This window comes from Harmonia axyridis, chromosome 7, assembly GCF_914767665.1.
Source record: "Harmonia axyridis chromosome 7, icHarAxyr1.1, whole genome shotgun sequence".
Classification (NCBI taxonomy): Eukaryota; Metazoa; Arthropoda; class Insecta; order Coleoptera; family Coccinellidae; genus Harmonia; species Harmonia axyridis.
Genome location: NC_059507.1, coordinates 13,711,166 through 13,737,655, shown reverse-complemented (window position 1 = coordinate 13,737,655; position 26,490 = coordinate 13,711,166). Strand labels below are relative to the sequence as shown.

The 26,490-nt window shown below is 37.0% G+C and overlaps 2 protein-coding genes and 1 pseudogene across 4 annotated transcripts in view; 2 read left to right on the top strand and 1 right to left on the bottom strand.

Annotated features, from left to right (window-relative positions):
- The window catches only part of LOC123683751 (out at first protein), a 255,380-nt gene that overhangs the window by 88,859 nt on the left and 140,031 nt on the right, over nucleotides 1–26,490 (bottom strand). The gene's annotated exons all lie outside the window — the stretch shown is intronic.
- On the top strand, nucleotides 11,186–12,323 carry LOC123683752. Of its 3 annotated transcripts, none has more exons than XM_045622626.1 (3): nucleotides 11,186–11,369; nucleotides 11,421–11,505; nucleotides 11,597–12,323. In XM_045622626.1, exons 2-3 carry the CDS (start codon nucleotides 11,487–11,489, stop codon nucleotides 11,992–11,994), a joined length of 417 nt encoding a protein of 138 aa, XP_045478582.1. In that variant the 5' UTR covers nucleotides 11,186–11,369; nucleotides 11,421–11,486; the 3' UTR covers nucleotides 11,995–12,323. The 3 variants fall into 3 exon arrangements, with proteins under 3 accessions (XP_045478582.1, XP_045478584.1, XP_045478583.1); XM_045622628.1 differs by having other exon boundaries at nucleotides 11,415–11,505; XM_045622627.1 differs by having other exon boundaries at nucleotides 11,365–11,505.
- LOC123683757 lies at nucleotides 25,303–25,758 on the top strand (annotated as a pseudogene).

Here is a 26,490-nt window from a genome sequence, read left to right as displayed (position 1 = left end):
ATGGAAGAAACATGGCTCCATCATTTAACTCCGGAGTCCAATCGACAGTCAGCTGAGTGGACTGCACACGATGAACCGAATCCAAAGCGAGGAGAAACACAACAATCAGCTGGCAAGGTTATGGCATCAGTATTCTGGGATGCGCAAGGTATATTATTCATTTGATTGCATTTGATTACCTCCAAATGCGCCAGACTATCAACATCGATTATTCTTTGAAAAAAAAACCGTTAAAAAACTGCCCCATTTGAAAAAAACGGTGCTGTTTCGCGAAGACAATGAAAACAATGGCAAAATTGCCTGGATTGGGCTTCGAATTGCTTCTACATCCACCGTATTCGCCAGATCTGGCCCCCTGCGACTTTTCCCTATTCTCAGATCTCAAAAGAATGCTCGCTGGAAAGAAATTTAGCGCCAATGAAGAAGTAATCGCCGAAACTGAGGTCTATTTTGAAGCGAAAGACAAAACGTACCACAAAAATGGTATCGAAAAGTTGGAAGATCGCTATAATCGCTGTATCGCCCCCGAATTTTGCCAAAAAAATGTGTTTTACTATGGTATACCGGGGACTTTTCAATTGACCTGTTAAAAAATTATTCACCGCCAATTTCTACTGCACAGACATCCATGTGTACATGAATAAGAGCGTTCTTATTAAGTTTGTACCTACATTTCATGAATAAACATTACTTTCATTTAATTTGTGGGATAGAGAAATATTACATATTTATTATTTGGAATTTTTTTGAACTGACAATGATTCTATTGAAAACAATTAAGACGAAAGAAATTAGTACTAATCTGTTATCTATCAGTTAACATTCAATGATTATTTTCACCTTATTTTAGGAAGAAAAAAAAACATTCACCCTAAATAGAATTTTCGTAAGTAATATCATAAGGGCATTTTTTTTTTCAATTTAAATTAACGTGTCTCAGCAGCTAGGCCATTGACACAAGGTACAATGTACTTATCCTCTAGGTATAACAAATAATACAGTACATAAAAAATTCACAAAAAAAGGAAACATTGAACTAAAATGATAACAATCAAATTTGATTATACAGTTGACAATCTTTCAGAAATTGAATAAGGGCATTTAATTTTTCCGAAAGAATCGAAAAAACAAGTTGCTGAGTAATATTTTAACAAAAATCATGAGTGCTGGTGCCAAAAGAGAAGAGGGAAATAGTCGTGAAAAAGCAATTAGATTAATGTAAAATCACTAAAAAATACTAAATTTTATCAGAGATGAATTTCCATCAATCAAAAATCTAAACAATCAAAGAAGAATGAATGACCAAAAATCTTTGATAATTTCTTCATCCGAATGGACTGAAAAAGAATAGATATCTCATCGTCGACAATTTAAATAGAGATCTGGGACGCTTATCGTCCTTTCCACAATTTACAGCGAACAATAGCGGCAAAAAATGGTGACAATTTTCCTGACAGGAAGCAATCCATTAGCGTTACTTTTTGGCGGCATTGCTCACGCAGTGCGATCGTACCAACCTACCAGATGTCTAAATTAAAGTGATATGGCTGTGTGTTCCTCCAGATTAATTTCCACTAATTGTTCCAGGCATCCTCTGTAAATTTTCTTGATTAAACCCTGGCTTATATATGTTGACATTTTGGAGTTATCTCGGCAAATGGCTTGAGATATTGATACCATTTCGGTGATTAAATTTGAGAGAGCACATGTTGGGTTTCTGGGGAAAATTATCCCTCTAATCATGTCATTAATTGGGGATGGATATATGAGGGTGATAGATCTCTCCGATGTATCGGGTGTCCCAAATTGTCTAGTAAGGGGATTCAGAATTTATTTGAGCTAGAAAAAATGAATAGTACATTTTCGAGTTTGATTTTTCAGATAATTAATTTGGTAAAACAGCAACTTCATAAATTCAACTGAACTGCTCAACATGAGTTAGGGATTTTGACTTAAATTGCAAAAAAATATAGTTCAAATGAGATTTATGTGATGAAAATGCATAATAATATGATTTCAAGTCGCAGGAAATAAAATTAATTTTAGCCTGTAGGTCTGCAGCGTATACAGGGTGGTTAAGAAAAATCGAGTAAAATAACGAAATTTTATTCTATGAGAATTCAAGCATTTCAAGACTATCCAGACAATGTGTTGCCTCCACGGGCATCAATAATAGCTTGACATCTTCCTTGCATACTACACACGAAGTTGTTGAAAATTTCTTGAAGAATTTGGTTCCATAAACGGGGCAGAAGCTGTCTCAGATCATTTAAGGATTCTGGGGTAGGTTGATGATTATCTAATCTTCTTTGGAGCATATCCTATGCATGTTCTATGCAATTCAATCTTAGATGTAGGGTTTCTTCTCGCCGAAACGGTGATGAAACGATCCTGTTGTTTTTCGTCGCCCACCAAGCCTTGGTCTTTCTAACACGGAGCCTGTCTCCCTGAACCTATTCCAAAGTCGAGATATCACACTTTGGCTGACTTGGAGCCTTTCCGCTACAACAACCTGAGTTAGGCCACCCTGTAGCATTTCGATAGCCCTATTAGCCTCAGCGTTTGTTCATTTACGTCTTGGCATTTTCAGAAAACTCGTTTCAAATCGAAGCCGTTGATAAACTGACTCCATTTCAAAATAAGAATATTCATGAAGCATATGCAGAGAACCAAACTTCAGAAAAAAGGCGACCAGATTGACGAAATGTCTCATACTGATTTTTATTGGATCGACTCAAGTTGTTATTGAGTTCAAAATGAATTTGTCGAAGATTACATACTTTTCAAAACGATTGAATACGATATTCCTAACTCTAGTGGAATATATTTCCGAGCTATACATGAAATGAAAGTTCAAATAACTTCTTCATTATTGGTGCTATCAACATGAAACCAAACATCCTACAGGAGTTTTTTCGGTAGATTGCATTGATGTAATCTTTTATTTCATACTGCCCTTCGTTTTGAAGTTATAATACAAACTTGTGTTTTTTTAAATGTAAAACATAAAAACTCCTATCACAAACAAAATCGCTTTCTTCTTCTCTTCAAAATTATATAACATGATATAAATTTCTCATCAAACTATAAAATCATCAAAAGTTTCATTTTCATACGGAAAAACAACCAAATGCCTATCCATGATAATCTGTGAACTTCAGATTATTAAAATATTCGATGGCTACCAAGGTCTCCGGATCTAACACCGTTAGGAAAATTGTGGACATTAAATGTTCTCAAATGAAACCACAGTTGACTAAGACAATATTGTAGACAAGTCAACCATTTTTTACAAGATATGAATCAATATTATGAATACCCATATTCGTCCTCTTCACATATTGTAGAAGAAATTCCCATGTTTCATGTTTATCTAACGAAGGCTTGAATACCTGCCTTCGAAAAAGATTTGAGGACTAGTTGCTCCGACAAATAGCTTGGGAATAATCATGAAATGTATGAATAAAATTCTATCCAGAACGAAAGATGACCATTATGCTAATGAAGACTTAGTTCCAGGTATAGTTTCAAAGGTATGGACTCCGGGATTCTAGGAACTCAAACCTCATTATTGTTATGTTAAAGAATACCTCAAAGATACTACAGTGTGTAGACTAGTAAAAAAATTAGTTTTGGGAATACATAATGCCACGAATTCTTGATAAGAAGTTTTGGCAAATATGCATTTGACATCAATAAGAGTAATAAACTACATCGAAAAATTACCGGGAAATGTATAATAAATCATAAATCATTATATTGAATGTGAATACTTACTGTCTAAGATAAAACTGAATGCAAAAAGTGTATTTCTTAGATATAGAGATATCTTTTATGTCGAATATAACCCCACTAACTATGCCATGAACAATCCTATTGAAAGAGCGATAAAGGGGGCATCTGAAATTGATCCATTTCAGATATCTATTTTTAGTCTCAAAAGATATTTTGAGAGTATTTGAATTTGTTAACTGTTCTTTCCATTTTTTTTCTCTTTGATGTTTTTTTTTTCTCTAGGGTTACACATTTTTTTGTTGTTGATTGTATTATATCTTAAGAATTATATAATGTTGTATATCTTGGAAAATTGGCTCTGCCGTTTGTAATAAATAAATAATTAATAAAATATGTCATACGCATAATCATATCAAAAAGATACAATATTTGTTTGAAAATATGTATTTGTTGAGTTTCTGTTCAGAAATTGATTATCGCTCCTTAATTTGGTATATAAATCTTACTCTAATTCTGTGTCGAATCCGTTCACTATACCTTATCTTGTTGAAAAAAATCGTGGTGGAATATAACAGTTTCATACATTATTATAAAGGGTGATCCACCGAGATGGCCTATTGGACGTTCATGGGAAACCAACGTTTTTCTACTGAAAGTTTGCGTTTTGGGGTTTTAGACAATGATCTTTCTCCCTAAAATATTTTAAGATATCTACGACTTCCGGTTAAACCGGAAATAGACTACTACTTCTTTATTTTGAATGTCACACCCAGTGTATTATTGCATTATTAGTTAGCTCTTTTGAAGACAATCTCAGCAAAATGATATATCTTGGGTAAAAACTCAACGGTTCATGAGATTTTAAAGAAAAAATGATGGCGACAAGGACTCACATTTTCGAGAATATTTCTGCAGAAAAAGCTTTTTCGAAAAATCCTTTTTCGTTTTTGATTCTGCAAATACGAAGTATTATAAGACTGTTTGCGGTTTGGACCAAAAATTTACAGGATGTTTATGAAGTTGGACAACTCGATTTCATCAAAACGAGCACACTTCGTGGCTTGTTTTTGAATTTTGAACTCGTAGAAGAATATCAATGCCTATTAAAAATAACTAAGTATTTCACAATTCTGATTTTTTTCTCTGATTAATTGTCGGTATGAAATAGAATCTTCATTATATTTTTCATCTTTTCAAGAATCACGACTCGTACTCGAAATGATCAGAAAATCAAAGGTCTATCGAATTAATTTATTGAGATGAATTAGGAAAGAAAATGGAAGACACACTTATTTATATAATTGTATTCTAAGACAATCGATTTCGGCACTAGGCCATCATCAGGTCAGCTGAAAATAAGATGTAAAAATAAAATCACAACATGATAACTTAACACACAATTTTTTCAAAGTTCTTACAGTGATAATGTCTGATATAAATAAAAGGATGTATTATAAACTCACCGTCAAACAAATAAGTACTTTTCATAAAAGACATTAAATGTATAATAATTTTTCTGATAATTTGTTTCCATGTATAAACATATATCTAGGTGTTAAAAGATAAATATTAAATTGTACTTCTTTCTATGAAAACCAATATTGACAGTTTTAGATTGGAATATGTTTTATGTTTTCATAATTCCGTGTATTAGGTGATCTTCAGAATCATGAAAGCGAATACAGAGGCAGGCGGAAAAGTCTATATAGTTAGAGGTTGGATCATCTTAAATAAATTAACAGTGGGAAAATCTTTAATATCGTTGAGGAGGTGTTCGTCATTCTTGTTTTTCAAAATATCTAGTTGTTCTAAGAGTGTTAATTTATAAAAATCATTATGTTGATGCAGTAATTTCAGTTTTTCTAGTGAGGTAGAGTGTTTGCTCTCAACTAGATGATTTCCCATGGCAGAAGCGGGTCTATTTTTTATATGTTCGTTAAATCTGATTTTTGCAGCTCTGGTCGTCATACCGATATAGAAGTAGAAGAAAAGTACTTATTTCTTTGACGGTGAGTTTAAAATACATCCTTTTATTTATATCAGACATTATCACTGTAAGAACTTTGTAAAAATTGTGTGTTAAGTTATCATGTTGTGATTTTATTTTTACATCTTATTTTCAGCTGACCTGATGATGGCCTAGTGCCGAAATCGATTGTCTTAGAATACAATTATATAAATAAGTGTGTCTTCCATTTTCTTTCCTAATTCATCACCAGACACACTCATGGAGTTTTTCGTTAAGATAATTTATTGAGATTTAAAAAAAAGAACGACGGGTTGAATTCGATAGGGATTAGAGAATTACTCGTATTATTTTGTAATGGTCCTATCTCGAATTCAAACTAACCAACAACAATCAGCCTTTTTCTTCTCTTCATTTATATGCATAGCTTGCGGCGAACTTCAGAAACTCATTGTGATGGAATTGTTACTAAGCGGTTAGATCTAAAACAATGTTTGAGATAGTCCGACTGTTAAATTATCTGTGTTTGAAGCCCTGGATAACTATGTTTGTTATTATTCAAAGCCAATTCGAATTTCTCTAGCTGAATCTACCTATAGTAGAATTAGTGGCGACTACGTGAGAAAGTTTTTGCAGTGTTTGTCATCTATAATTCCTTATTTAGATGGGAATTTGGTGGGAATCCCAAAGCAGGATACAGTATGAGTGCGTGGATTGAAACATTTGACAGTTTTCAAAGCTTTTCCGAAACAAGTTCAGGTTTCATTATTTCAGATTTCCACTATTTTGATTCTTTACTGCGCAATTATATTGCAATATGGATGAAGGACTTGGGAAATGAATCATTTGATATTGCTGCATGCATATAATAAATATGTAACACAATACTCATAATTTTCACTCTACATCAAAGATTCTATAAATTACTATTTTTATTCTGACAAAAGTGGAGCTTACATTTTTTCATGAAATAGGAAAAATTTTTTTTTCCGTTTTAACACCTCATATTTTTGGTGTAAATCAATCGCTTGACTATACTTTCGCAACATGGGGTCGAGCATTGTCATACTGTAAAATACTTTTTTCATGTTTCTCTTTGTATTGCGGCCATTTGTCTTTCAATGCTCGGCTCAAACGCATTAATTGTGTTCGATAACGATCGCGTGTTATGGTTTCAGTCGGTTTTAACTATTCATAATACACTACGTCACGCTGGTCTCACCAAATACTGAGAATGACCATGGAACCGTGAATATTCGGTTTGGCCGTCGACGTGACAGCATGGCCGGGATATCCCCATGACTTTCTGCGCTTGGGATAATGAACCCATTTTTCGTCTTCAGTCCCAATGCGATGCAGGAATCCCTTCCGTCTTTGCCTTGCAAGGAGCTGTTCACAAGCAAACTCACGCCGTTCAACATCTCTCAGCTTAACCTCGTACGGCACCCAATTTCCTTGTTTCTGAATCATTCCCATGACTTCAGGCGTTTTGAAATGATTTGTTGCGACACTCCCAATGATCCTGCAAAAATTCTTGTTGCGTTTGATACGGGTCTTAATCTTGATCAAGATGCCTCCAATTCTGCACTGCCATGCTGGTGTTCGGCGACAAAATCACCGTTCTTGAAGCGTTGAAACCACTCTCGGCACATTATTTCACTGATAGCGTCCTCATCATAGGTATTTGAGAGCATTCGATGAGCTCATACGCTAACATGTTTAATCGAGAATAACTTTATGATGCAGACACAAATCGACTAATATTTCGATGGCGTTATGTTTACAAATACCCAAGCTTATTGTATGACATCAACGATCTATTTATTTCGACTATCACTTACCGCTACAGCCATCTATTGCAAAACGGCGGAAGCAAAGTTGTATACCAATAGATAAATCTTTGAATATTAATAATAAACGATGTTTACTATAGAATCTAGGTCAGATCAGAATCATATTGTATGTAAATACACTGAAACCGAAGAGTATTAGAATTTCTGCTGTGAACCACTGAATATTGAAGACAAAAGAAATTTCCTGTCAAAGAACTCAACATGAATACCATCCGGAACATTTTCCATCCACCAGTCCAAATTCAATGCACTATTTCTTGGAATTTTAAATGGCTGTCAGAGATAAAAGATTCGAATGAAAACACATTACTCTTTGGGACGGTTTTCACCATCGAAATGGAAAAGTTTTTTCTCTTCGCCATCGAACACGATTTGCTGCTTGATGGTTCCCGAAACTTTTCAATTAGTTGATATAATGGATGACAAAAGTTGGAACTTGTTCTATATCGACGAAATGATTTATATAGGAGCTGGTCTGACAGATAAGGTGAGGAATATTAATGGAAAAAATTATAACGCTATTTTTCATGCAGATAATTGAACGATCAAGGTGAATCGACATGCCTCGAAGGAAATAACTGAACGCAGTCATATCTTTTTATGTAATGGTATTCTGTAAGTAATGCTCACAGTTGTCATTCTGCTTCGGAAATGATTTCTACAAAAAACAGCATTCATGTCAGCAGCCAAGTTCCTACCTCTTTAAATGGTATTGGTACGGTCTAAAATTATTATTTTTCACTGAATCTTAACCCTATCTATTCATACGAATCCAGGGAGGCCGTCGATACTATTAACGAAACCGACAACATCATTAGGACCCTTGGCTATTACTTCGTGAGTATACAGAACTGACTTTCCCATGTGAGAGGTTATTAGGCCAGTTAGAACACATTTGCACACTATGTGTTCGCCTGTTTCTACCTCCTTTCCACTGATCCTGCAGATCTAATCTGCTGACTTAACCATGCGGTACAAAAAGTATTTGCACCGTCAGTGTCCTGTAAGCAGTCCCACCATTACCCGAAGCTCAGCTCGTGGTATCTTCAAGAGCTTCCTGGTATACCTCGGTAAAAGCACTATAAATTTCTTTGCCAAAGCAAGACCCGGAGTGTTTCTCCAGAGAGTTTTTATATCGTCCTACTCCCATTGTTGAACCTCTGCCTTATATTGGTTCTCTTTGAGCCCACAGAAGGACTCAGGACCAACAGGTTTTTACCTTGATGGTCTTTCGAAAAGTTCATCAGATTTTTTGTTTCCTTCAGTACCACCATGCCCTGGTTACTTCATTGCCTCTGGCCAGTTGATTTATGATATTACGTCACTCCCATGCCAGTGGAGACCACTGGCTATATGATTCCAGATATCTCAGCTTGGCCTGGTGATGTAAATAAGCGCCCATTTGAGGTTTCTTTCGAAAAACTCTTGTATTATCTAAGTCAGCCATAGCCTTATCGGAGAAATACTGAGGTTATAATATTTGTTGAATTTTTGAACGGAAATAAATATCGTGAGGCATCTTGAGCTACATAAAGGGTTTTCCAGAAAGATATTTCATTTCATTTAGCATATCCCGCTATCTGGACAGCTGTAACTTTTGAAGCTGTCATCTTTTGACATTTGAAAATCAAAACTACTAAAATTTCTTTAAGAAAAGTTTCCTGGCCGTGTTATTTCTCCTAGAAGTGATTACAATAGGCCATCCAGATCTTGTTTATTTAATAAATTTAGACAGCACGTCCAGCACGTCAGCCACGTTAGCAGAATGGACGCAGGCAGAATTGCTAGGATAGCCCGAGACGGAATTCCAGGTACCAGAAGACCAGTCGGCAGACCCCCTAAGCGCTGGAAAGACTCCTGGATATCTACATCCACCGAGGACTAAAGTGGAATATACAAGCCCTAGGATGAAATTAAGACGAAGAAGAAGACATTTTTCTTTCAGGCTACGTGGATGATAAGGTCTATGCCAATGATAGAATTCGTGAAGTTATCGAGGACATACAGCTGCAAATGTGCGAATTTGTCATTGAAAATTTCATGAAAAAGATATGGTACTGCAACCGTAGCCGTGGCGGCCATTTGACTGATATCGTTTTCCCTCGTTCATTGAGTGTCCTTAAAGTATACTCGTTTCTTTTATGTCAAATGAAACCTCTTACTGAAAAACCTTTTAAAACAAGATTCCTTGATCAATATTTCATTAATTATAAAACTTGGAACACACTTGAATTGAACTGAGAAAGTGAAGCAATGTAAACAAACTAAATGACAGACGGTGCTTCAGTAAGTATAAAGAACAGTTGTATCAACTTAGCGACAAAAAGAATTACTATAATTATTTCAATGGGACTCCTTAAAAGATCAATTCAGTGGTAATTTATTGACACAATGGATTTTACCATAACACTGTAGCACGAACTTTCTGCTCCGAAGCTAATGTCGTTCAAAATAAGGAAAGAACATGTTTTTTCGATGAGGTACAAGCTTGCACAAAATGATTTTATAACACGCGAAAGCTCTATTTTATTTGAGTTCATTAGTCTTGGTCCTCGTTGAAAACTAAAACTGTTTTATAGATAATCTCTTCGATTGAGTCACGTTACACTGAGAAAAAAACGAACGAATTTCATGGTTGCTGCAACGTTATTTTCTCTTTGATCCTTATCATCTTGGAACAGTAAACGTTGAATTTGAATTTTTTTTCTGAAATTGACGTTAAATTCAATTTCGCATTATGTAGGTATAATCAAAAGGATCAGATAAGGAACAAGGCCCAAACATAACAAAACAAGAAGTTATATACGCAGTTAAAACAGCTAAAAACAATAAAGCTCCAGGACCTGATGAAACACCAACAGAAATTATCAAATTAATTGCAGAAGATCAAATTGGAGTACTGGTTGATCTGTACAACACTGTATATAACACCGGTATCATCCTTAGAGAATGGCTCAAATCAACATTTATTACACTGCCAAAAAAATCGAACGCTAAGGAATGCAAGGATCATCGGACGATCAACCTAATGAGCCATACCCTTAAGATATTTCTTAAAATTATACATCGAATAATTTTTAGAAAGATGGTGCAGGATATTAGTGAAACACAATTTGGTTTCAGAAATGCAATGGGTACTAGAGAGGCGCTGTTTGCCTTTAATGTGCTGTCTCAAAGACTAATGGACCTCAATCAGCCAATATACGTAGCCTTCCTCATGATAACAAAGCTTTCGACAAAGTCCGCCATAATCACCTCATAAAACTCATGAGAGATGAAAACATAGACAGGAATGATATCAGGATAATAACATATCTCTATTTTAACCAGACTGCCGAAGTTTCTGTGCAAAATGAACTTTCAGAAGAAATAAAAATAAAACGCGGAGTAAGACAAGGATGCGTGCTCTCACCGTTACTCTTCAATTTGTATTCAGAAGATATAGTACAGGAAGCACTGGAAACTCAAAGAACAACGGGAGTGAAAGTTAATGGGAAGGTTATAAACAACATCAGATACGCGGATGACACAGTACTAATAGCAGAAACCCTGGAAGAACTACAAAGGCAGCGTTGCCAACCGTACGGTAATTACCGTATTTGTACGGTAAATTGATGCCAAATACGGTATACGGTCCGAATGGGCTACCGTACGCCGAAATACGGTAATTTCGTAATTTCAATTGCGATTTTTTTTTTTGAGCTCATTGTAATAGTGTAGTAAGTTAATAACTAATACAATCAATGGTTGTTTATTAACGTCTCATGTGTGAAAAAAGATGGTAACTGCGTAGATTTTACACCTACTCAGAATATGTATGCAAGAATGAACAAAATGGATATGTATTCTAATTCTTCCAGTTCTAGTATCGAAGTTGATGAAGATGAATTTGTCATAGACGGTTGAAATATAAATTTTTGAAAAGAGGACACATGAATGCAAATCATATTTGTAAGTCTAGTTACTTGAAGTTGTTGAATGAAATTATCAATTCAAATTAGTGTTAAATGCAATAAGATGAAATTGTTTTTCTTTTTTCTAGATGTTACAATGGAATCAGAAGGTTTTACAGAAGCAAGTAGCAGTTCGGCCACCCCCAAACGTAGTGGTAGTAAGCTGAGCCCCTTAACCAACCAGAGAATTGAAAGAATGAAGGCTAAAATCAATTCTTTGAAGTGCAAAATATTTAGGCGTAAAGTTCCCCACTGTTTTTGCAAAGGAAGACCCATCGAGGCTACCAATAGAACAAATATCTCAAGATTGATATGTGAATCAAAACGATACCTTTCCAAAGATGCTCATATTATTTTTGCTAATGAGTTGAAAGCAAACTTTGTTAATAAATTCAACAGAAGATATGATGATGGCTTGAAAGAAATGTGCTTGTTAAGCTTGTTAAGTGAATACAAAAAATCAAAAACTAAGAAATCTATGCAATGAATAATGATTCACATTTAAGATTACTTATATATTACTTATTTTTATGTATATATTCTTCTGTACATTTTATTATGTTTATTCAATTGAATTAAAAATTCCACTAATTTGACAAAGCATTTTTTCTTTCTCTCCCTAATCTTTGATTTAGGGCTTAGTTAAATTTTGACAAGTTTAAATTACAATTTGTAGGTTAGGTATGGCCATAGAATAGAAAGAATTGTTTATCTCTTTCTCTATGTACTTCTGTGGTTCTGTGTACGGTAAAAGTGTCCCAAATACGGTAATTTCTCGTCCCTGATACGGTAATCTCAAGATTTTGGGTTGGCAACGCTGCTAATAGATCTAGTTGTACAGATCAGTGAAGAAAGGGGGCTCACACTTAACACCAAGAAGACTAAATTTATGACGATCGCAAAATACCAACAACAGCGAGAAACATTATGGATCAAAGGGGAGCCAGTGGAAAAAGTCTGCAAATACAAGTACTTGGGAACAATTGTAAATAACAATAATAATTATTCACAGGAAATAAGATCAAGGATCGGAATGGCTAAAACAGTGTTTAATAAAATGGGGAATGCATTAACCAGAACAGATCTTAGTCTACATCTTAAAATCAGAATGCTTAGATGCTACGTATTTCCAGTACTACTATATGGAATGGAAGCCTGGACGCTTAAGAAATGCGACACCGACAAGCTAGAAGCATTTGAGATGTGGACATATCGAAGAATCCTCAGAATAAGCTGGGTGAGTAGAATAACGAACAAGGAGGTATTGAGAAGAATGGAAAGGAGAAGGAAATAGTCGACACAGTCAAAATCAGAAAATTGCAGTATCTGGGCCACGTGATGAGAGGGGAGAGGTATACGCTGTTGCAAACTATTATACAAGGAAAAATACAGGGTAAAAGAAGTATAGGAAGAAGACGCATCTCCTGGTTGAACAACCTAAGGCAGTGGTACAACAGTAGCTCTGTTGAGTTGTTCACATCCGCAACTTCAAAGATAAAAATCGCCATGATGATAGCCAACCTTCTTAAAGGAGACGGCACATAAAGAAGAAGAAGAATCAAAAGGAGACCATTAATCTTGAGTGACAGAAATAATTGCAAAAATTGCAAACATTGTGATAAACTGATACAACGTGGTGGATTTATAATCTGATAAAACATTTTGAACGTTTTTATTAGTTTCCTTTGACGTGTAGACTGAGTTCATTCTGAACACTGTTTTCTTATTAACACTTTGCGAGAGCAGCACATGACAAAAATAATTGAACATAAAGACAATGTGCTGCTTTCCTCTTTGCCTCTTGCGAGAAGAAAACGTCTAGTCAGCAGACTAGACTAGACGTTTTCTTTATTTCCCTCTGACGTAGAAGCTGTGTTTATTCAGAATAATGTCCTCTTTATTAACATTTTAAGAAAACAGTAGGTGACAAGGAAAATTGGCCACAAAGACAACGTATTGAATTGAGCAGCTGATGCTACCTGTTTTCATTTCATTTCTTTTGACGAAGAAACTGTGTGTTTTTTATTAACACAATGAGAGAGCAGTAAATGGTAAAAGAAATGTATACAAAGTTAACACGCTACTTCTAGAATCTGATGATACTTATTAACTATTTTCATTAATTTCTTCTGACTTATAACTGTGCTCTTCTTAGAGCAGCAAGTGTCAGGAATAATTGGCAATAAAAACAACTTGTTATCTTCAGAATCTGATGATACCTACTGGACGTTTGCATTATCTTTCTCTATATTTTGGTTTGAGGAACCAAGAGAAACGCTCTCTGAAATTTAATTTTCTAGATGATGTAATAACTTTTGCTAATTGCAAAAAATTTTTTGGAATCCGTATTCACAGAAGTCTAAGATGGTCATCCCATATGCAATAAATTAACTGTGCTTTCTCTGCAATAAATAGGCTCAAAGTATCACTGCCTCATAGTTCTGCTTTTGAAATCTATTACTGTCTTGTTTACAGCCACCTTGTATTCAATATTCAACTCTGAGGCAACAGCATTATGATTCAATAGTGTTTGTTACACAAAAGAGAATTATTATATTTATTTTCAATTCGATACCCAGTTCATCATGCAAACTTGCAAACTAATATTTGTGCCTTCCTTATATTAACATCTTGAAATCTAATGTTTATGCTAAAGATAATGTAACAGAATGAAAATCAGTTCCAGGCTAGCATGAATCTGAAACTAGAAATTCTCAAATTCTTCTCAAGCCAAAACATAAAACACATAATTTCACTTACAACTGCAATATATTCAGTCGAACGTTCATTTCGTTGATGTATGGGCTCTAATACATAGCTAACAGATGCGGTCTTTTCGAACTTTTTAACTGTTACCAATTGTACGCTCAGATGGCCGATTATGTTGACCATAATCTGCTTGTAGTGCAGAGAAAGTACTTACTACAGAGTAATTTTTTACACGTTTGGTAGTAGATGAAGGATTCATATTTTTGAAGGGCTAACATTTAACTGAAGAAATAACGCTTTGGATTACAGTTTCGTTTGACATATGTCATTGAAACAGGGCTGTAAAATCTAGATTACAACATGGATAACCCAGTACAGTAAATCCTACATAATTGACTTATTTCGACAGTATTACACAGTGACTGCAATCTTATTCAGTAAATCTCAAGGCACTACTACCATAAGGCACTCTTCAGCACTGTCAAGTATTAATTCTTATTTAACACCTCATGTTCTTCTTTGAATCAGAGCATTTAATTATACAATCATTTTCACAATGCTTCATAAAGTCACTGAATATGAATAAATTAAAAATATGCAAACATCGAAATGTTCATTCAAAGTAAAAGAATATTTCTCCTATTGTTCAGTTTAAGGTACTTAATTCAACTTTTTTGGTTTTTGAGCTTTCCTATACACTTTGTATTATCTAACAGAATCAAAAAATTGTAGAATCTGACGATACCAACTGGTCATTTTTAATTTTCATTTCCTCTATCGCAGAAGCTTCGGCACTCCCACAATGTTTAATTCATATCAAGAATTAGTTTCACTTCTGAGGAGAGGGCTGGCAGGGGCACGACACACGTTTTTCTTATGAATAGATGAATAATGAATGAATTCCGGCATAATCTGATATATGGAAAATAAAATTCCATTTCCGGTCTCAACATGAATATAATGACCCTTCTACAAGGTGAAGCCACCCAGATCCTATCACTTGCCCCAGATACAGGGCCCCGAAAGGTGTTCACGAAAAAAAAAATCAATTTGAGAGCTCGTAAATCCCTAAGCATTTTGTGGTAATTGCCATTACTGGATGAAAATTTATTCTCACGCTATCCAACTTGTCGGAAGGCAGACAGGAGTTTTTCCGTTAACTCCGGCCTTGCAATCGCCTTAATGGATTTTCTCTTTTCCTCCACTGGCTTAAAGTGTGAAGTTACATACGTACGGCATAAAATGCAATTCGAGGACGGAACTATCTTCAGCGGGGAAACGGAATCACGAGAGTGCTATAAGTATTTTGATGGTCGTGGAAGTGAAATGTTTGTGTTGAATGAATCGCTTTTACGATATAGAATAGGACGGAAGATTTTATGGTAATTGTTTGAAATGGAAATTAAAATCACTTCACGAAAGACTCCTCGTAGCCTGTAAATTCGAATTTAAATTTGAGGAAAATCAAGATATTTTTTCGATAATTGTTTCCGAGTCTACAGAAAGTAGAGGAAGCTTTGAGATTCGTTGCGAAATAAAAAAAAAATTTGGTCCCCCATTTGAAAATTTCCGTTAGCCAAAAGAGCTGCAAGGGCGATTATAGTTTTTTATTCACGAGTTTCTCATCGCAATCGTATTTGAGTTGTTTGATTCGCATTTTTTGGAGTTGTTTTGATTATCCTTTGTTATATTTTGAGCATCTCAGATAAACTAAACCAGGCGGTTGAAAATGAAAATCATGGATATTATCGAGTCCGACCATCATGTAAGCACAGTTTCCATTGCCCAATAGCTGAAGATGGAAAAAAACTTTTTGCATAAGGCTGATCTCAAGAAGAAGCTCGATATATGGGTACCACATGAATTAACGCAAAAAAACTTCATGAGCCGAATTTCCATCTGCGAATCGCTGCTGAATTACAACAAATCGACCCATTGTTGAACTGGTTGGTGACTGGTGATGAAAAGTGGATCACTTCCGACAACGTCAAGCAAAAACGGTCGTGTTCTGAATGCGGTGAGCTAGCGGAAACGGTGGCCAAGATAAGATTGACGGCCAGGAAAGTTCTGCTGTTTGTTTGGTGAGATTGGCAGGAAATTATGAGTTGATCCACTACGGCACAACTGTTAACTCGGAACTCTACTGCCAACAATAGGACCGTCTGAAGGAAGCAATCGCCCAGAAGCGGCAAGCTTTTGCCAATAGAAGAGGAATCGTGTTCCATCAGGGTAACGCCAGGCCACACACAGTGACAAGCCAGAAGCTCCGGGAGCTTGGTTGGAAGGTTTATAGTCCAGACCTGGCGCCAAAGGATAACCATCTGTTCCTAATCATGGCGAACAATGTTACTGGAGAAAAATTCGCATCAACAGAGGCTCATGAAATTGATTGTATCAATGTTTTGTCAATAGGGACGCAGGCTTCTAAGAGAGAGGCATAGTGATTTTTACCTTCAAAATGGAAACGAGTTATCGAACAAAACGGTGCATATTCAACCTCAATCGGATCATTCCACCTGTGGTGAATAAAGCCTTGTTTTTCATGCAAAAAATAATGAATTTTTTCCAATACACCTCAAAGTTCGAACTTTGTCTTTGTTATTTTTCATTTACACATATTTGTTACTTCAACGTATACCAATTTTGTTTATTTTCTCTGCTCATACGAAAAAAAATTCAGAAAAACCCAAAAAAGCTTTACTGCCATATCGAATACACACGAAACAAATTCCCAAAGTGAATTGCCCGAAAATGTGGCGCAGCGAATTCAGCCACACCTTAAAGAGGTAAAACGACGACACACAAGAACGCCCAGCACTCTAGAGTTCCATCTGCAAGCCACGACGGAATCATCAACATAAAAGACGTCCTTAATAATGCATGGAAATAAAATAGAGGGCGTATAAAAAATGAATTATTAAATTTATTCTGGCGTACACCTCCGTTTCGCGAAATGCATCAATTTTTCAAGCGACAATTTCATCCTATCTCCTTCTATCCTCGGAGCCTTCTCCCTTCCCAGCAATGACTGATGGGACGGCATTTTATCTCGGAATACCTGTTTCATAGTTTCTTTGCATTATTCATCCTTTTGAAACGGCTCCTCTGTAATAGTCCCTTATTACGCGATACCATGTCAGACCGGAAGAAATATGGAGATTGAATGAATATGTCTAGCAGCGAAGAGAATTCATACTTGTAGGTATTTTTCAGAGCGTGGAGTGTAGCGGCAATCTCCAGGAAGTTGATTTTGAACGAGGGTGGCTGTTGTTCGTCTCTTGGTTGGGATGAGATGCTTAGAGCGACTTTTCAATGCGTAAAGATTGCATGTACCGAGATGTCTAAAGCCTCGTGGGCGTGTTTCCAGGTTTATTGTCGTTGAGTAGTTTGTAATGCAAGACTTTTTGCATTTAATTTTTGAGGGATTTATGGTGGGTATATGATGAGTACAGAGTACTGCAAAAGGAGAAAACATTCTATTTTCACATTTCGAATCACTTCTAGATAAGCAACTGTATTTAATCACGGAAATATTCGGTATTTCTTCTCAAATATTCCTCTTGAACATTCTATGTTCCTGATCGAGATAAATATGAAAATTTGTATGAGCGTGGAAGGGGCATAACGTTATTGCATCTATATATGATACAAAAAAGTTATCTTCATTCCTTCGTCTTCTCGAATTCGTCTTTCACTGAATTGGTTTAGTTTAGGTGTATTAGAAGCTCATTTTCACGGTGAAAGGAACTATCGCAATAGTATTAGGTGTACAACTTTGCTTCCGCCTCTTTACAATAGATAGCTGTAGCGATAAGTGGTAGTCGAAATAAATAAATCGTAGATGTTATACATACCTAAAGCTTAGGTATTTTTAAACATAACGCCATCGAAATATTAGTTACGATTTGTGTCTGCATCATAAAGTTATTCTTGATTAAAAATGTCAGCTCATGAGCTAAATTTTCGTCATGTTTCAATTTTCTGCATAAATATGAAGAAATCTGCGACTGAGGCTCATCGGATGCTGTCGAATACCTATGGTGAGGCCGCAATTAGTGGAAGAATGTGCCGAAAGGGGTTTCAAAGCTTCAAGAACGGTGGTTTTGATGTCGAAGACCACGTGGAAGAGAGGAGCATGGCGGTGGAAGAGAGATGATTTTCGAAGATGCAGAATTGGAGGCATTACATTATCAATGCATTATCAATCTTGTCAAACGCGACAAGAATAAGCAGGATCTTTGGGATTGACACAACAAGCCATTTCGAAACTCCTTAAAGTCATGGGAATGATTCAAAAACAAGGAAATTGTGTGCCATACGAGTTGAAGCCGAGATATGTTGAACGGCGATTGTTTGCTTGTGAACAGCTGCTTGCAAGTCAAATACGGAAGGGATTTCTGCATCGCATTGAGAATGGAGACTAAAAATGGGTTCATTATGATAATTCCAAGCGCAGAAAAACAGGGGGATATCCCGGCCATACTTCCACTCCGACAGCCAAACCGAATATTTACAGTTCCAAGGTTGTGCTCAGTATTTAGTGGGACCAGCTCGGCGTAGTGTATTAGGAGTAGTAGAAACGACTGAAAGAATCACAGGCGATCGTTATTGAATGACATTAATGCGTTCGAGCCGAGCATTGAAAGACAAACGGCCGCAATACAACGAGAGACATAATAAAGTGATTTAACAGCATGCCAAAAACGGCGGAAGCAAAGTTAGACGCGTATGTATTTTCAAATTGTTGGTCTTCAACAATTAACTTAACTATCAACCTATTTAGGGGATGGATAACCTGGAGACTATTGTCTCCATTCCAGTTCAGAAGGAGTAGAGTGGATCAATCTCTTTACCAAGCCATTGGAGTAACTGTTCTCAAACATTGATTGAAACAACAATCATCCTGACTCTACTAGGTCTGTTTGAGTTCCATCAGAAGCTTAGAGCTTGTACGAGTTGAGAGAACTTCTTGTGTTCAGTGTAGGCTTTAGTACTTTATCTTAGCGTAACCTCAGGCAAATTATTTTTTCAACCATCCCCTTAGTCAATAATTTGATAAGATATTAGATTTGAGGAATCGCATGCTAAAAATTGCACATTTCTACACTAAGCCAAAATAATCTATTATTTTTGGCTTATCTACAGAGTCTCGTCCGCACTTTTTCCCTTCGAATTCATATCTCCTTTATGGAGCGTAAAAAAGATCATCCCTAGACCAAACCCGACGACAGTCCAAGGGCCCAACATTCTAAAATACGTTATCCATCTCGAAGGCCCAATCTCCGTAGCCACGAGGCGTCAACCTATTAAGGGGATGGAGGTAAAATCAGAGAATTTGAAGACTGTTGTCTCCATTTTGAGGCTGTCCAAAAGGAGTAGAGTGAATCAACATGTTTACCAAACTATTGTGGTAACCGTTCTCCTCGCCATTGTCCAACATTGATTGAAACAACAACTTTTATTTGGCTTAGGGTAGAAATGTGCAACTTTCAGTTGCGATTACTCAAATCTAATATCTTATTAACTTATTTACTATGAGGATGGTCAAAAAACTAATTTGCCTTAAGTAACGAAACTTACAAAGAACAGAGTTATCCCAACTCGTACAAGCTCTAAGCTTCTGAGGGGACTCAAACAGACCTACCAGAGTTTGGATAGGAAACATCTACAAAGTCTCCTTCACAATTTTTTCATCCCCGAATTCATATCTTTTTTATGGGGCGTAATAGAGAGATTATCCCCAGACCAACCCCGACGACAGTCCAATGCCCCAACATCCTAAAATATGTTATCCATCTCGAAGGCCCAATCTTCGTAGCCACGAGGCGTTCAAGGTTGCAAAGCGGCACCAGTCGGATCACACATTAGACAGTAATGCGGTCCGGGGGTGGTGGGGGATATAAACGGTCCAGCCCACATAAATAACGGTCTTGTCAGACCGCCGTCGCCGTCCCCTCAGAATTTGTACCATTAATTCGAGCAAATGTCTCAGAAAAACCAATATGAACGTCCGTCTGGACCCAAGCCCGGCACCCGGAACGGCGGGCGGTTTGGGAGAACCCGGTCCGGAGTTTACCCGGAATTACTCCCGGAATAAATAAATAATGGGCGAAGTTCGGAGACGGCCGACCTCGTCTTGTTTCTGAATTTCGGGTATCGGGCGTCGAGCTAATGGGGCGTAGTTCAACAGTTGTTAATTTTGGAGAACAGATCGAAGTGTTTACTGTTGAGCGTGAGGAGGGGGGATGGATGACAGATTAACGGAATCCCTTCTTTTAAGCTAGGGGTGCATCAACCTTTGCCTAAAAATACCATATTTTCGGAAATAACTTATGTATAAAGGGAATTTCTTCTTCTTCGGGTCCCGTCTTCGTTCCGAAATTTGGCTATCCAATATCCAAGCTATGCCTTTTCTCGATACCGAAGATCAAAACAATTGGCAGTTGTTGCAATTGTACCATTCTCTCAAGTTCTTCAACCATGAGTTTCTTCTTCTTCCTATTGATCTTTTGCCCATTATCTTTCCCTGCACAATAAGCTGCAGCAACTGGTATCTATCTCCCCTCATAATATGTCCCAGGTTTTGCAGTTTGCGCTTTTTAATAGTCCAATTCTTTCTTTTTCTTCATTCTCCGCAAGATCTCCACATTCGTTACTCTCTCTGTCCACGATACTCTGAGTATCCTACGGCACATCCACATCCCAAATGCTTCTATCCTTCTGGTATCAATCTTCTTCAATGTCCGCGCTTCCATTCCATAGAAAATAATTTACAGCAGGTAACGTCTCACAAGGAAATTTAGAGGTCGTTTTTTAAACAAATCAGTCCATAATTTCTTCCAAATTATTTTGAATTTTTGATTTAAGGTGGTTTCCTCATACTGCGACCTAATGGTCTATAGTGCCCTCCATCAGAGCTAATCTGTCCATAACGTGAACTACAGCTCGCCTTCCAGTTCCAGAGTACTGGAGAACTTCAGTATCTGGGATAGCTTTCTTTCTTGTCCAAGTCAGATTTTGCGTTGGCTAGTGATGGCCAGGCATTCCGCCACCAGGTGATATTCCTTCTCCCCACAGAATCTGCACTCGTCATTTTCTGCTAGACCCATTCTCATGAGGTGTTTCCTAAGTCGACAATGCCCTGTGAGGAATCCAGTGAGGAGGTGCTTCTTGCTAAGATCCAGATACTTCTTGGTTCTTGCAGTGTCAAAGTTTCGAAGAAACTTTTCGGAATGATCCAACCTGGAAAAATTCCGCCAGAGGGCTTCTCTTTCGGTTTTTTCCTCCTCCTGAAACTCTTTGCCTATACCTATACCACAAAAAGGTTCCGGGCCTATGTGAGGAAGTTTGTGCTACTTTTCTGGCAAGTGTATTGGCCTCTTCATTTTCGAGTGACCGGAAACCCGGACTGAAAAGACCTGTTTGTTATTTTTGCTTATTTCGTCAAGTTTTATTTGGCACTACAAAAAGCTATATACCATCTTAGAATCGTATGATGTGAGCTCAATGCTTTGATCGCAGCCTGACTGTCAAAATTCATTGCTTTAGAACATTTCTTCATAGGTTTATTTCCACACATCTTTATCTGGCTGAAATACACTTAGACAGCGGTCTAACGGTAATGAGCATTTTGTGCCAGTCCCTAATACTACAGCGCCAGTCCTCATCTAAGTAACATTTAATGGTATTCTTTTTGAGAACTGGGATTGTGGCCTCTTTTTTCCAATCTTTTTCCAACGAAGTGTCGTAATTGAGATGCTAATTTTCTTTATCATCTCGTCCCTGGGAAGGTTCGCTGACGGTATGTATTTGGTCAGGGAGGACCAGGCTCTCTGATAGATACTTCCTTCATTGTCGGTACCTTTCCTGGATAGTCTCAGAATGGCCTCATGTGCTACTCTATCTATGACTGATGTGATATCATGATATTGATGTCGACGACGTTTATTTTTGAAATGACTAAGCTACGTGTCACACTAGCAACGAAACAAAAGCAGTTTTTCAAAGAAAATGATCGTATTATTTATCGAAGAGAGATGACAATAGGCCACCGAGAACTTGGCATTTAACACCTTCAAACTTTTGCGTTTGATTTTGGGCGACGTGAAAGATAATGCTCCACAAACGATTCAAGACCTCAAAGATGGAGTGGATACAGGATAGCGTCACTAGATCTGTAGACAATTTAAATTGAAGTTCTGGTTTTGTTGAAATTTAGTATGTAAATGTAAAATAATCACTTCAATGTTCAGGTCGAATTTTTGGAGGTTAGTTTCAACAACACTCCTCATAATAATTTACTAATTGACGTCGAAGTAAATCACCTCTGACTGTAAGTGATTTATACATTTCAGTAATAAAAAACACGTAAAATACCGTTTTCGATCTATATATATCTTCCATTTATCCATTCGGAAATCGCTAAATTATCCTTAATTATCTGAGAAACGAGCATTCAAAGCTTTGTCCTATCACTCATGCTTCGATATTTCATTTTCAACTCGATCGAAAACCATTAAAATGAATTAACCCGCAATTTTTAGGATATTGCTCGAGGTAACAAGTATCGACACGTTCAATACGACCAATTCGAAACCTCCCAACGCCAATAAACACCATCCAGCTATTAGATTAATGAGAAGCCATTAGTACTAGAAAAGATTCAAACGCGTCAATATCAAATATATAGTGAGTGCCCAATTAGTTACATGCCGGAACGATGTTGCGTAAAATGTTTATGCAGGAACGGAATCGATCAAACAGTTCCGTAGTTGGGAACGTTATAGAACGTGAATTCGTGATTAGTTCAAATTGGAGTGGGCCGGAACCCCATCAGCTAAATAGTAGTCCCGGAAATGATGATTAATTGGGAATGAACACGGAATTTCGGGATAATTTGATGAGTATGAATACCCTGCATTGTTTGTCGAATGTTTCGAGTGCCACAGGACATATGCAGTCCTCGAAAACGCCGTTAATTAACGATGAAATGCTGTAAGCAGATGTCTGTCAGAATTTTTGCAAACGCATCGGAATATATTCAGCGATGGCACATTTCAGCCTAGCTGCAGGCTATATTTTATCAACAGCGTTTACTGGTGATAAGTGCTCAAGGCCGCAGAACTCGTCATGTATAATCCACAAAAAATTTCAATTGTTACTGGCCTTCCAGAGCTTAAGTAGAACCTCTAAACTGAACTAAACCAAATCAAATCACGGAAAAAACTTCAGATAGAAAAATAATTTACATTACTGAAATCGTGAGAAGCAAGGGGGAGAAGGTTCTTCTCAAATTTCTGGAGGTTATATGCCTCGGGGAACACCTCCCTAGGCTATGTGTTACAAAGCCTTGCTGTTCGTTGGATGCACGAGTCCTTGAACATTTTTTCGAGGAGAAAAAATGTCATCATCACTGTAACTTCCCAGCGTTCTGTGTCAATGTTGGAAACTTTTCTACAGACTGAATTGGAAGAACTTTTTGAAGAATACATTCTGGGGTGACATTTGGTTTCAGCAGAATGGCGCTACAGCCCGCACAGAAGGAACTTCATTAGCTGTTTTGAGATAGATGTTCCCAGGGAAACTGGTCTCACTGAAAGGAAACGTGGATTGGCCAGCGCGCTCACCAGATTTGAGCATCTTCGATTTCTTCCTTCGGGGCCACACCCTGCCAGAACTCAAGCAGCGAATAACCGAAGGAATACCGCTCGAGATATGCCGAAAAGCAGTCGAAAACTACCAAAATGACTACATCAGTGTGTCACTGCTGACGGCTGCCATCTTAGTGATATCGTTTTCAAAACTTGAGCAGAAGAACTATATTTCCAACTGCTTCGAATGGATGAAACCGTTCTGCTTTAACTTTTACCATTTTTGTCAAATACCCCTTTGAAACTCGACAGTCGGCACTGCCGCACCCTGTACTCAATGTCCTATCAACCATATGTGCAAAATATTCCAATTATTTATCTTATTATCGAATAATTCAAATTTTTCAAATGATGAATATAAGGAATTCACATCTGGAAAATTCACTTTCATTCAGTCTCATTTGTGTTCACTGCCTACAAAAGTGTCGACAAAATGCCTGATTTCACGAATGAAAATCACTTGAATCTCATATTTATTCATGGTGGATGTAATCGAATTGGGAATGGAATAAATTAGACTCAACTTTGGGGATCTTCTCACCAATCTAGACCATCAAGAGATACCGTCAATAGAATAACGAACAACATGGATAATTTTGGTTCCTCTCATAACAAAATGGTCAAAAACAAAGAAATGTGCTGATAGAGTTCTAGGATCATGTTGTTCTAAGCGTAAGGAGAATATTTTTAAACAGAATGTATGTTTACACATTTGAATTGGGATAAATTTCGAAGGAAATTATATTTTGTGAAAAGAATTCAGTTTTGTGAAACAATGCTGATTTGAGATGAAATCTTTTTGAACTGTGTCACTTGAGTTGAATAAGTGTTATTCACAAAAAATAAAACATACATAATACTCGTACTTTGCTTCCGCCGTTTTGCAATACATGGCTGTAGCGGTGAGTGGTGGTCGAAATGAATAGATCGTAGATGTCATACGAAAGTGGTACAGACATACTTGGAAACATTGAAATGGGAAGTCCTACCCCATCTGCCGTATTCTCCAGACGTTGCTCCCTCGGACTATCACCTGTTTCGATTATTGGCACACGGCGTGACTGACCAGCACTTCCGGTCTTATGAAGAAGTATAAAATTGGATCTATTCGTGGATCGCTTCAAAAGATGACCAGTTTTTTCAACGCGGAATACGTACGCTGTCCGAAAGATGGGAGAAAGTAGTGGCCAGCGATGGACAATACTTTGAATCATAATGTATAACCAGTTTTTCACACTAAAGCCTCGAATACCTAAAAAAAAAACGGCGTAAGCAAAGTTGTACGCCTATGTAATAGGAATAATAGACGTTTCCGTGACAAGGAAAGCAATTAGATATCGGAGTTTTAATGATTTCTGTAGTTCCAATGTTTTTTGAGCTATCAAAATGACCGCAATTCGAAGAATGTGTTTTTTTAAAATTCAAATACTCACATTCTTTTAAAGATTTGGAAGTTGTGACGACCACGTATTTGTGGAAAAAATCGTCACGATGCAAATTTTCGTGAAAACCCTCACCGGTAAGACCATTACCTTGGAGGTCGAGCCATCTGATACTATCGAAAATGTGAAGGCTAAAATCCAAGACAAGGAAGGAATTCCACCAGATCAACAACGTCTGATCTTCGCTGGAAAACAACTTGAAGATGGACGTACTGTCTCCGATTACAATATCCAAAAGGAATCTACTCTTCACTTGGTTTGCGTCTTCGTGGAGGTATCATTGAACCTTCTCCCAGACTCTTGGCCCAAAAATATAACTGCGGCAAGATGATCTGTCGGAAGTGCTATGCTAGGTTACATTCTCGTGCAACCAACTGCAGGAAAACCAAGTGTGGACATACCAACAACCTTCGTCCCAAGAAGAAGCTAAAATAGGCTATAATGTTATTAAATCTATGAAGGAGTGTATTAAAATTGAAAATATAAATATGAATAGAAACACAAAGAATTGAGCTTCTAGTGGAGAACAATTTTCAGCAGTTCATGTTTTTTTGATGATGATGGGCATCATCATCTGATCGCAAAGTACCCCAACACAGCTTTGCTGGGAAATTTTCAAGTTGCTAGCTCACGAAACACATTGCAAGACCATTAAGTTGATGGAAAATTCCGCTTTAGAGCAGATAGACTTGCTGGATAGTGTGATATTCAAGAATGTTGTAATCATATTATTTAGCGTTCAATATTTCAACGACAATAACGAAATAGTAAACGAATAAGCTAAGCAGATACGTTTTTCGCCTAGTCATGTTATTCGTAAGCAAATACGATGAATACGTCTAAAACATTGAAATATCATACCTCAGCGATGAATGAAGAATAGCCATTTCAGCTTCAAACTAGCGAGAAAACTATTCAAATATGATGCAGGTCCCTTGGTTCAAAAGTTATGATAGATTTTATCGCTATCGTCTACTTCGAACACCCTATAACTTGGGAACTAGCGTTGACCAGAGTCTTCAGAACAGCTTTTTTTAATGAGGTCTATGAAAAACAATTCTAACATTTCAAATTAACCGGTAACCTTTTTCCATACCTTCAGCTGCACAGTCCAAAACTATCCTACTTTGAAAAGGTTCCCTGTATAGCCTCATTCCTTTCGAATTAGCAATTAGTGTCCAT